The sequence below is a fragment of the Trichechus manatus genome, unplaced genomic scaffold, assembly GCF_000243295.1.
Source record: "Trichechus manatus latirostris isolate Lorelei unplaced genomic scaffold, TriManLat1.0 scaffold00005, whole genome shotgun sequence".
In the NCBI taxonomy this organism is placed as follows: Eukaryota; Metazoa; Chordata; class Mammalia; order Sirenia; family Trichechidae; genus Trichechus; species Trichechus manatus.
The window spans coordinates 20,121,637-20,134,440 of NW_004443941.1; the positions used below are offsets into that span (position 1 = coordinate 20,121,637).

Here is a 12,804-nt window from a genome sequence, read left to right on the forward strand (position 1 = left end):
CTTGAGCTCCAGGATTAGGATCTCCACTTCCCCAGGGGACCTGATTTGGTTCCTCCCCAGCTCTCAGTATCCCCTGTGGGTCTGAGTAGAAATGCCTGCAGGAACCCACTGAGCAGCCCTCCCCTTGCCTAGCTTCCTTCTGCAGGAATTTGGAGATGTTATACCACAGTTTAGTTTGTCATTCCCCAACGGTTTTTTGTTTGTTTTGTTTTACTTTTTATTATGAAAATTTCAAACACATGGGAAAACAGAAAGACTGGGACACTGAAAACCCAATACACTCCACTCAGATTTGTTGTTAGGTGTCACTGAGTTGGTTCTGACTCATAGCAACACTGTGTACAACAGAACAAAACACTGCGGGGTCCTGTGCCATCCTCACAATCATTGCTATGTTTGAGCCCACTGTTGCAGCCACTGTGTCAATCCATCTCCTTGAGGGTCTTCCTCTTTTTCACTGACCCTCTGCTTTAGCAAGCATCATGTCCTTCTCCAGGGACGGGTCCATCCTGATAACGTGCAAAGTATGTGAGACGAAGTCTTGCCATCCTTACTTCTAAGAAGCATTCTGTCTGCATTTCTTCCAAGGCAGATTTGTTCGTTCTTCTGGCAGTCCATGGTATAGTCAATGTTCTTTGCCAACACCATAATACAAAGGCATCAGTTCTTCAGTCTTCCTTATTCATTGTCCAGCTTTCACACGCATATGAGGTGATTGAAAACACCATGGCTTGGATCAGGCGCACCTTAGTCCTCAAAGTGACGTCCTTGCTTTTCAACACTTCAAAGAGGTCTTTTGCAGCAGATTTGCCGAACACAATGTGTCATTTGATTTCTTGACTACTGCTTTCATGGGTGTGGATCCAAGTAAAATGAAATTCTTGATAACTTCAGTTTTTCTCCGTTTATCATGATGTTGCTTATTGGTCCAGTTGTGAGGATTTTTGCTTTCTTTATGTTAAGGTGTAATTCATACCAAAGACTGTAGTCTTTGATCTTCAGCAATAAGTGCTTCAAGTCCTCTTCACTTTTAGCAAGCAAAGATGTGTCATCTGCATATCACAGGTTGTTAGTGAGTCTTCTTCCAATCCTGATGCCGGCTTCTTCTTCACATAGTCCAGTTCTTGGATTATTTGCTCAGCATACAGATTGAATAGGTATGGTGAAAGGATACAGCCCCAATGGACACCTTTCCTGATTTTAAACCACACAGTGTACCCTTGTTCTGTTCGAATGACTGCCTCTTGGTCTATGTACAGGTTCCTCAGGAGCACAATTAAGTGTTCTGGAATCCCCATTCTTTGCAATGTTATCCATAATTTGTTATGATCCACACAGTTGAATGCCTTTGCATAGTCAATAAAACACAGGTAAACATCTTTTTGGTATTCTCTGCTTTCAGCCAAGATCCATCCGACATCAACAATGATATCGCTTGTTCCAAGTCCTCTCTGAATCCCTCTTGAACTTCTGGCAGTTCCCTGTCCATGTACTGCTGCAACCGTTTTTGAAAGATCTTCAGCAAAATTTTACTTGTGTGTGGTATTAATGATATTATTCGATAATTTCCACATTCTGTTGTGTCACCTTTCTTTGGAATGGGCACAAATATGGACCTCTTCCAGTTGGTTGGCCAGGTAGCTGTCTTCCAAATTTCTTGGCATAGGCGAATGAGCACCTCCAGCATTGCATCCATTTGTTGAAACATCTCAGTTGGTATTCTGTTAATTCCTGGAGCCTTGTTTTTTACCAATGCCTTCAATTGGTCGACTTCCTTCAGTGCCATCAGTTCTTGATCATATGCTACCTTCTGAAATGGTTGAACATCGACCAGTTCTTTTTGGTACAGTGACTCTCTGTATTCCTTCCATCTTCTTTTGATGCTTCCTGCATCGTTTAATATTTTTCCCGTAGAATCCTTTGATGTTGCAACTCGAGGCGCTTGAATTGTCTCTTCAGTTCTTTCAGCTTGGAAAATGCCGAGCATGTTCTTCCCTTTGGTTTTCTAACTCTAGGTGTTTGCACATTTCATTATAACACTTTACTTTGTCTTCTCGAGCTACCCTTTGAAATCTTTTGTTCAGCTCTTTCAGCTCTTTTACTTCTCGTTTCTTCCTTTAGCTTTAGCTACTCTACTTTCAAGAGCAAGTTTCAGAGTCTCTTCTGACATCCATTTTGGTCTTTGCTTTCTTTTCTGTCTTATTAATGATCTCTTGCTTTCTTCATGTATGATGTCCTTTATGTCATTCCACAACTCTTCTGGTCTCCGGTCATTAGCGTTCAGTAAGTCAAATCTATTCTTGAGATGATCTCTAAATTCAGGTGGAATATACTCAAGGTCATACTTTGGCTCTCGTCGACTTGTTCTAATTTTCTTCATCTTCAACTTGAACTTGCATATGAGCATTGATGGTCTGTTACACAGTTGGCCCCTGGCCTTGTTCTGACTGATGATATCGAGCTTTTTCATCATCTCTTTCCACAGATGTAATAGATTTGATTCCTGTGTGTTCCATTTGGTGAGGTCCATGTGTATAGTCACCGTTCGTGTTGTTGAAAAATAGTATTTGCAATGAAGAAGTCATTGGTCTTGCAAAATTCTATCATGCCATCTCCAGCATCGTTTCCGTCACCAAGGCCATATTTTCCAACTACCAATCCTTCGTTTCCAACTTTTGCATTCCAATCATCAGTAATTATCAATGCATCTTGATTGCATGTTTGATCAATTTCAGACTGCAGAAATTGATGAAAATCTTCATTTTCTTCATCTTTGGCATTAGTGGTTGGTATGTAAACTTGAATAACAGTCATATTAACTGGTCTTCCTTGTAGCGATATGGATATTATCCTGTGACTGACAGCATTGCAGTTCAGGATAGATCTTGAAATATTCTTTTTAACGATGAGTGTGATGTCATTCCTCTGCAATTTGTCATTCCCAGCATAGTATACCATATCATTGTCTGATTCAAAATGGCCAATACCAGTTCATGTCAGCTCACTAATGCCTAGAATATCAATCTTTATGTGTTCCATTTCATTTTTGACAACTTCCAATTTTCCTAGATTCATACTTCATACATTCCATGTTCCGATTATTAATGGATGTTTGCAGCTGTCTCTTCTCATTTTTTGTCGTGCCGCCTCAGCAAATGAAGGTCCCAAAAGCTTGACTCCATCCAAGTCGTTAGGGTTGACTTTACTTTGAGAGGAAACCCTGTGGCATAGTGGTTAAGAGCTATGGCTGCTAACCAAAAGTCAGCAGTTTGAATCCACCAGGTGCTCCGTGGGGCAGTTCTACTCTGTCCTATAGGGTCACTATGAATCGGAATCGACTCGACGGCAACGAGTTTGGTTTTTTGGTTCTACTTAGAGGAGGCAACTCTTCCCCAGTTATCTTTTGAGTACCTTCCAACCTGAAGGGCTCATCTTCTGGCACTATCTCAGACAATATTCTGCTGCTATTCATAAGGTTTTCACTGGCTAATTTTTTTCAGAGGTAGACCTCCAGGTCCTTCTTCCTAGTTTGTCTTAGTATGGAAGCTCAGCTGAAACCTGTCCACCATGGGTGACCCTGCTAGTATTTGAAATACCAGTGGCGTAGCTTCCAGTGTCACAGCAACACACAAGCCACCACAACATGACAAACTGACAGTAGTATGGGGACCCAGGTTTAAAAATTAACATTTTGCCGTATTTGATTTATCTATGTATATTTTTTCCTGAACTATTTTAAAGAAGAACTATAGACATCATGATGCTTCACATTGATGTGCTTTGGCATACAACCCCCAAAATAAGGATATTCTCTATCATAAACACCATTATCACACCTGACAAAGTGCATAATAATTTTCTAATTTCTAATACCCAGTCCATATTGAAATTTCTCTTGTTGTTTAAAAAATATCTTTTATAACTTTTTTTTTTTTTTTTAAATCCTGGATCCAATCAAGTACCAGGGACTGCATTTGGTTGTTATGTCTCTTTTTAGAACAGGTCGCTTCCCATGCCTCTTTTTATTTTCATCAAACTGCCTTGTGGAAGAGGCCTGGCCAGTTGTCCTGAGCATGTCTCACTTTCTGGGTTTGTCTGTTTCCTCATTCCTTTACCCCTTGTGTTGTTCCCTTCTTTGTTTTTTTTCAAGTTTTGTTCACTCCATTTGGTCTCTTTTTTTTTTTTTTTAAGTTGTGTAAAACGTTCAATTTATTTGTCTTTTGGGGGGAATGTGATGTATCACCATTGAATTACAACTGAGCCATTAATCTTGTAGCCTCGTCAGCGTTAACTGGTTCGTTTTCTTGATGCTGCTGAGGAATCAGTTGTTTCTGCAGAGGTTGAAGGGAAAGGCCGTCTGAGAAGTGTGCTAGTTCCTTTTGTGTATCTGCAAAAGCTTTATTTACTCTGTTCACTTTTTCATCATTCACAGTATTTTTTTTTCTTAAGATTTGTGATAACTGATTTTGCTTTGTTTCTAAACTTAAATTGTTTTTGGCTCACTGTGAGAAGTTCTGTACCAGACTTCTGCCCTCTTAGTTTATTCTCGGCCATTGTCTTCGATACCTTCGTGCAGCTGCTCAGGCTCCCGATGGCTCCCATCTGCCCATTGGTTTGTTTTGATCTCTTTCCTAGAGAGGTTTCCCACTAATGTCGGTGACCCTGAGCTGATTGGAAGCTCTGTGCCGATTACCAAGTGCTTACCTCACTGTAGGTCAATCCTTATTGTCCGGGTCCTATATTCAGAGGTCACATTCCCCAAGAAGACACTGCCAAATTTCCTGCATGGAGGGTGTATGACTGTGAGCCGGTCAGGGAGGAAGCTCCCCCTGTTTTTCCGACTGGACACACGGTTACTGTTGTTTCTCAGACCAGAGGCCTCTGCTTGTTCTGTCCAGAGAATAAATCTCTAGTCTTCTGCTGAGGTAAGGAATCCTGTGGTGCAGTGGTTAAAGCCATCGATTGCTAACTGAAAGGTTGGTGGTTGGAAGCCGCCAGTGGCTCCATGGGAGAAAGATGTGACAGTCCGCTTCCGTAGAGATTTACAGCCTTGGAAGCCCTATGTGGTCGCTAGGAGTCGCAATCAACTTGACGGCAGTGGGATTTTGGGTGTGCTGGGGGTAGGGGCGAGACTGTCACCCAGGAGAGGGGATCTGGGGTCTAAGGGCTTCTTTTTTTTTTTTTTTATTGTACTTCAGGTGAAGGCTTACAGAACAAATAGTTTCTCATGAAACAGTAGTACACATGTTGTTTTATGACATTGGTTAACAACCCCACAACATTTTAACCCTCTAAATTCTCAACCTTTTTTTTTTTTTTGGTGAAAATACACATAGCCAAAGATACACCGTTTCAAAAATTTCTACATACACAGTTCAGTGACATTGACTATGCTCTTCCAATTGTGCTGTTATTCTCACTTAAGATGAAGGCTTACAGAACAAAATAGTTTCTCATTTAACAGTTACGACAAATCTAAGGGCTTCTTAACCAGCCTTTCTACCAGTTCTTCTGCTTTGGCTCCACCTTCAGCACTACTGCCTAAGAGACCTGCTGCCACTAATTCCTGGGCCTCTGTGGGGCGCTGTGTGAAAGAATCACTGTTTTTTTCTACCTGCTGGTTTATAATTTGGCCTTCTTGGAACTGCCTAAATCACTCACCATTTCTCCACCTGCTTTCCAGCTTCCAAAATTGCTATTGCTGTTGTCTCTGCTCCTGTTCTTCTTGACCCTGTGGGTTCCTATCCTTCAGAAATTTCTTTACCAATGCTTCAGAGGAGTGTGAGAGGGAGCAGGAGTAAACTGGCCAGCTTTATCCATTCTTTGGCTTGTGAAAATGGCTTTGATGAGCCATAGCAGGGCCCCTGGGCATTCAGGTATAGGCGAGGGCAATGCCAAGAGGAAGCTGAGTTGCTCAGCATTACAACTGAGGAGAAATCTGAATTTCTGGAGAGAAGTCAGGGGTCTGAGAGTAGGAGAAAAGGGGAAGATATGAGAAAGGTGCAGTTCTGACAAGGGTCTGGAGAGTGGAGCCAAGGTGATGGAGGTAAGTTAGGGCATGAGAAAGGAAAGGGAGCCGATGAAGACATCCCTGTGGGGGGAGCTGGCTGGAAAGCCTTGGAATGGAAATGCCTAATAATCAACTTGTGGTGTTGTTGGTGTTATCTCTCCCTATCTACTTCCCCTTTCCTTTCTCTTTTAGTAGTTTACATCTGGGCACGTTGCCACGTGGGGTAAAAAAAGAGCACATTTCCCAGCTTCCCTTGCAGTTAGTCATGGTCATGTGACCAAGCTGTGGCCGATAAATGTAAGTAGAAGCGTTATGTTGGAATCCCAGGAAAGCTACTCAAATGGAGTTTGTTCAGCTGGGATAATCTCTTTCTGTCCATCTATGTTTACTTCTTCTTCCAGTCTGCAGTTTGGATACCATGACTGGAGCTCCAGCAGTTAACTTGTGCCATGAAGTAACCTTGAGGAGGAGAGAGAAAGATAGGAGTCTGGGTCTAATGATACCATGTAGTTGCCATATCAGCTCCAGACTGCTTACCTCTGCTCTTATGATTATTGTATTTAATATAAAAGGTAAATAAAAATATTTTTCTGCTTTATTATAATAATAAAAAAAAAACCAGTTGCCATCGGGTCAATTCCAACTCATGGTGACCCCATGGGTGTCAGAGTAGAACTGTGCTCCATAGGGTTTTCAATGACTGATTTTCTGAAAGTGGCTCTCCAGGCCCTTCTTCAAAGGCACCTCTGGTGAACTTGAACTTCCAACATTTTGGTTAGCAGCCTGGGCAAGTTAAACATTTGCACCACCCAGGGACTCTATCATAACAATGCCCACTAGTTATCACATGTTAGTACTCTTCTAAGTACTTGACTTATATACTAACTCACATCAATCCCGTTTTTTTGTTGTTAGGTGCCACTGAGTTGGTTCTGACTCATAGCGACCCTGTGTACAACAGAGTACTGTCCAGTCCTGCATCATCCTCACAATCGTTGTTATGCTTGAGCCCATTGTTGCAGCCACTGTGTCAATCCATCTCCTTGAGGGTCTTCCTCTTTTTCGCTGACCCTCTACTTTACCAAGCATGATGTCTCTGGGGACTGACCCCTCGTGATAATATGTCCAAAGTATGTGAAATGAAGTCTTGCCATCCTTGCTTCTAAGGAGCATTCTGGCTGTACTTCTTCCAAGACAGATTTGTTTGTTCTTTTGGGGGTCCATGGTATACTTAGTATTTTTCGCCAACACTGTAATTCAAAGGCATCTGTTCTTCTTCGTCTTCCTTAATCATTGCCCAGCTTTCACATACATATGAGGCGATTGAAAACACCATGGCTTGGGTCAGGCACACCTTAGCCCTTAAAGTGACATCTTTGCTTTTTAATTTTAAAGAGGTCTTTTGCAGCACATTTGCCTAATGCAATGTGTCATTTGATTTCTTGACTGCTGCGTCCATGAGTGTTGGTTGTGGATCCAAGTAAAATGAAATCCTTGACAACTTCAGTCTTTTCTTCGTTTATTATGATGTTGCTTATTGATCTAGTTGTGATGTGCCCCGCCCTGTGAAGGAAGGAGTTTCTGGCTGTGACCAGCAGTGGAGCAAGCAGAGGCCCGAGGAGAAGCAGAGACTGGAGGAAGGAGCCAGGGGGCCTGGAAAGGCAGGGAGATGTGGGCAATCAAGAGCAGATGGGAAACGAAGCCCCCTTTTTCCAAATATATTAGAGGAAAGTGACAGAGAGAGACACTTGAGTTCATGCATATAAACATTTCCAACATTTAGCATCATTTCCCAGGACTGATTCCCAGGTTGGGCTGTGGTACATCTTGACTTCGTCTGAATTGAATTGATGAAAGGATTCTTTAGCCAATTTCAGATGCTCTATTCATTATGAATTTAAAAAAAAAATCCTCATATATTCTAGTATATGTCTGGCAGGGAAAATTAGGGGCCAAATTTTAAGATACTAATAAGAGGGTGTGGCACTATAAAACCGTCTTTATTAATTGAATTAATCAGAGACAAGAGATACAAAGTGTTAAAAAGAGAGACAGATGAGCGCGTGCTGTAGTTACTCTTTTGATTAGCGAGGAGGCTCAAGAAGCTGTAGGGCTTGTTTGGGCTGCCCCTCTTGGTACCTGATCTCTGAAAATTCAATGCTCAGGAGCATAAATTTCAGTCCTTGTTCCCAAGCTGCTTGTAAATAAACCAACCTCAAGGACACCTATGTCAGCTTGAGGTGTTTGAGGCAGAGAGTTTGAGCTCCCTCTAATTAGCAGGGCATTGTGGGTCTGAGCCAGGTGAGTCAGCTTGCCCTGGGTCATTAGGCCGCTCCCAGGAGCTTGTCTCCTGGCCACGGAAGTGAGGAGACCATGGAGCTGGGGGACCTCATGAGGAGGGTGTGGCTTGCGTGGGAGTTTTCAATGCTAGACATCGAAGGAGGATGGGTGGTACAAATGATTAAGTGCTAGACTACTAACTGAAAGGTTGGCAGTTCAAACCCATGCAGAGGTGCCTCGGAAGACAGGCCTGGTGATCTGCGCCCTACGGAGGACCCTATGGAGCAGTTCTACTCTGCACACATGGGCTCACCATGAGTGGGAACTGCCTCGAGGGCAACTAATGACAACAACAACAAAAATAGCACCATGTTGTAGGATACTCATCTGCCCTGAGTTTCTCCCTCATTCTTAATAAAGATACAAAATATAATGAGGCTAATGGGCCCCGCATTTGGAATGCAAATCTGGCCTGCAGAGCCACATCCTGGCAGAGCTACAAGGAGGAAGACAGTTGCAGCCGCTCGCACCAGAGGGTTCCTTCACAAAGTTTCCCCAGGAGAACCTTAGGATCTCTGCCCACAGCTCTTCCTCTCCTACTGGGGGCTGGCGACGGCCTGGAGGAAATCCAGCCAAAGCTGGATTGCTGCAAGAAACAAATAGTGTCCCCCAGGAGCTTTGCTGAAAAGAGTCCAAACTGGACTCTCAGAGAGAAGTAGAGAAAATGAAAATATAAGTGAACCATAGTTTCAGACAGACTTGGAGTTTGGAAGATAACTCAGCCTACCTGTGCTAATCTGAGAATTGCTCTGATAGCTCACTGAATATTTGTTAACTTTTTAAGTCATCACCTGAGAGAAACACTGCTGAGGTGTATCTAAGGTATGGCAGGTAGGGCACGTGCCACGGGGGTATTTCTGGGAGGGGGGGCGCCAATGAGCAGTTTCTATTGACCATCGCAATTTCCACTGGAAACTGCAACTGCCACTGGAATCACAACAGAGGGTCCCAGGCAGAGCAGGAGAAAAATGTAGAACAGAAATCAAATCCATAAAAAAGACCAAACTTACTGGTCTCATAGAGACTGGAGGAACCCCTGAGACTATGGCCCTAAGACACCCTTCTAAGGTAGAACTGGAGCCATTCCTGGAGACCACCCACCTTTCAGCCAAACAGACGTGCCTACTAAATAAACAGTAACACCTCAGAAGACCAAGCCCCTTAGAACAGTTAATTATATGAGACCAGTGGGACAACATCTGCCCAAAACAAAGATGGGAAGGCAAGAAAGGGTATGAAAACCAGACTAAAGGTAACGGGGAACCCAGGGTGGAAATGGAAAGAGTGCTGACCCATCGAGGGGGCTGCGACCAATGTCTTGGAACATTCTGTGTACAAATCGTTGAATGGGAATCTATTTTGCTGTGTAAACCTTCACCGAAAGCACAACAAAATATTTATAAAAATAAATAAATAAAGCTAATTGCCATAGGCGCTGTTTTCCGTAGATAGGCCCTTGTAAAGAACAAAGACTTTCAATGTGACAGTTCTGAGAAGGGAATGGAGCTGCTCCACTAGATCAAAAGAGCCTCCTTCAGAGGAGAATAATAAACAACCCAGCAGCCTTTTTCTTGACTTGTCTTTTCTCCCTCCTGATCATGTGTGTGTTTCCTGACTTCTCGTTCCTTCATTCACTTTTACCACTGGGGATAGGATCATGGAGCAATCAGGGATACATCCCGGAATAGAATATTAAAGGTGCCATCCTTGTTCCGCTTTAAAGAGAGAAAGTTGTAAAGCCACGGAAATGAAGCAAATCATTCACCTAGGACAGCTCAGAATAGATCATTCCCCAGGCTCTGCGTCTGTCATTCATAAATGAGTCCAGAGCTTTTCTACAGAAGCTTAAAAGATTTTATTCCTAATCCATTTTTTTCTCTGGAGCTTTGGAAATATGGCTCTGTAATTTAATGATTACAGGAGATGAGCAAAAGAATGAAGTAAATAAGATAGCATCAGCCTGCTTTGTAATGAAGGACCAAATTTTCCAAATATACACAAAAATCCAATTGTGGTGCTGCTGTTTAGAAAGATTTCCTGCATAACATCCACATGAGAGACCAGCAGGAACACAGCCATGCCCTTTCCCACGTCAAGAGCCTCTCTGTTGGCTCTAAAACCTTTGGGAAGGTAGACCACAATGGTCACTTTCTCCAAATTGCCCTGGCCACCCTGTACAAGAGTCATAGTTTGTAATGAAACAAGTATAAGCTGGAGCAATTCATACCCCAAAGCAATGAAACATAACCAATAGTTAATATTAAAGATGGCTATTCCTCAAAATACCAGGGGACTTTCCTTCGGTCGTTATAAAGTAAGATTTAAAAAGTGATGGCACTTCTATAGAATACTCTTGATCAAAAGGGAGAAAACGTAGAACAAAATTTCTAATTCACTTGGAATCCAGACTTCTGGAGCCACGGAATCTGGATGAACCCCCAAAACTATTGCCCTGAGATAATCTTTAAACCTTAAACCAAAAATATCCCCTGAGGTCTTCTTAAAACCAAACAGTAGTTTTGCTTAACTAGCAAAGAATGCCTGCCTTGAGTATTGGGATCTTTTAAGAACTATCTATACGGGATCAAACTGACAACAGCAACTTGAAAGATTACATAGGAATCTTAGAGGGCAGTGGGTGTATGTTAATGAGGAACAATGCAGAAAAAGAGAGTGAGAATGGTTGTGCAACTCGAAGAATGTAATCAATGTCACTGAATTGTACATGTAGAAATTGTTGAATTGGTGTATGGTCTGCTGTGTATTTTAACAACAACAAAAACAAAAAATAAGATAAATTATATGCAAAAAAAAGCGACACCACCTAAAATGCAATATGGGATCTTGGAATACTAAAACATTAGTGGAAAAACTGGTGTTATCTGAACAAAGTCCTTTCAGTTAGCAGCTGAGCACTTAACCATTGTGCTACCAGGGCGCCTTACAAAGTCTGTAGTTTAGTTCATAGCAGTGTTCCAATATTAATTTCTTAATTTTGACAGATGTACCCTGAGGAACTTTATGAACTTTAGAGGAAGCTGGGTGAAGGGTATACAAGAACTTTCTGTGCTATCTTTGCAATTTTTCTGTAAATCTGAAATTATTGCGCAACGGAAAGTTAATTTAAAAAAAAACTGAGTCAATATTTTCATTTGTTGCTGCTGAGAGTGCAGTTGTGTACAAAGGTTCTGACATCGCTCACCAAAAGCTTTAGAAGTGGGCATGCCCTTTGACCCATAACTTCACCCCCAGGAATTTGTCCTAAGGGAATGTTGTTGTTGTTGGGGGCCTTTGGGTTGATTCTGACTCATAGCAACCCCATTGGGCAGAGTAGGACTGCCCCATAAGCTTTTCTTGGCTGTAATCTTTACAGAAGTCGATCCCCAGGTCTTCCTCCTGCAGAGCCACTGGGTAGGTTTGCACCGCCAACCTTTTGATTAGCAGCTGAGCTCTTAACCCTTGTGCTACCAGGCTACTTCCTAAGGGAAGCACTCTTTATAACGAGAAAAGTTGATAATAAGTTACGAGACTGAAATTAGGGACTATATAAACAATGATGCAGCCACACAGAGGAATGTATGAAGTTATTAAATGCAATATTGGAGACGTATATTTGATAATGTGGAAAGAGTTTCATCATATACTGTTAAGTGAAAAAAAGAGATTACAATAATCTGCATGGTCTAAACCCATTTTAAAAAAATCTATCTTCTTAGAATAATGGGAAAACATACAGCAAGGTATCAATTGTAGTTTTCTCTAGGTGGGTGAGATTGTGGTATTCCAAATTTTCTTGTTTTTGCTCTCTTGATTTTCTGTAGTAAGCATGTATTGCTTTATAATTTAAATAACAATAAATGTGACAATTTTATTCACATTTCTCTTCTGAACACTTTATATCGCTTGTCTTAATGCAATAAAATTTATTCAATAAATTGACAGATTCAATTTACTGTTGAGAGTTGTTATGGATTGAATTGTGTCCACTAAAAAGATATACACCTACTCCTTACTTATTGACTATCCCATTATCTGACATTTTGCATTTACTAGAATAGTAAAAAATCTGCTATCCAACTATTTTGCACGTTAACAACATATGTCTGGCAGTAACATTTTCACGACCAGGGGGACCTACATTTTCTGCCTCTCAGATACAGAGGGACATATGTGTCCCACATAATATTTTGTGATCTGATGTAGTCATTCTCCATTTTCACATAAAGTTGGTTTTTGTATAACCACCTGGTCTTTGGAACCTAACCATGTAGATAAGTGAAGAGTGGCTATACCCGTAAGCATGACCTTGCTTGGAAATAGGATCTTCCTAACTAAATATTGGAAACACTGGTGGCACAATGATTAAGAGCGATGGCTGCTAACCAAAAGATCGGCAGTTCAAATCCACCAGGTGCTCCTTGGAAACTCTATGGGGCAGTTCTATTCTGCCCTAT

The 12,804-nt window shown here is 41.8% G+C and overlaps 1 protein-coding gene across 1 annotated transcript; it reads right to left on the minus strand.

Moving 5' to 3' along the window:
- Positions 1 to 4,250: 4,250 nt before the first annotated feature.
- LOC101355306 (uncharacterized protein C8orf59 homolog) lies at positions 4,251 to 4,554 on the minus strand. The gene is made up of 2 exons (XM_012556493.1): positions 4,442 to 4,554; positions 4,251 to 4,323 (listed from the first exon to the last, which is right to left on the minus strand). Exons 1-2 carry the CDS (start codon positions 4,552 to 4,554, stop codon positions 4,251 to 4,253), a joined length of 186 nt encoding a protein of 61 aa, XP_012411947.1.
- Positions 4,555 to 12,804: the final 8,250 nt, after the last annotated feature.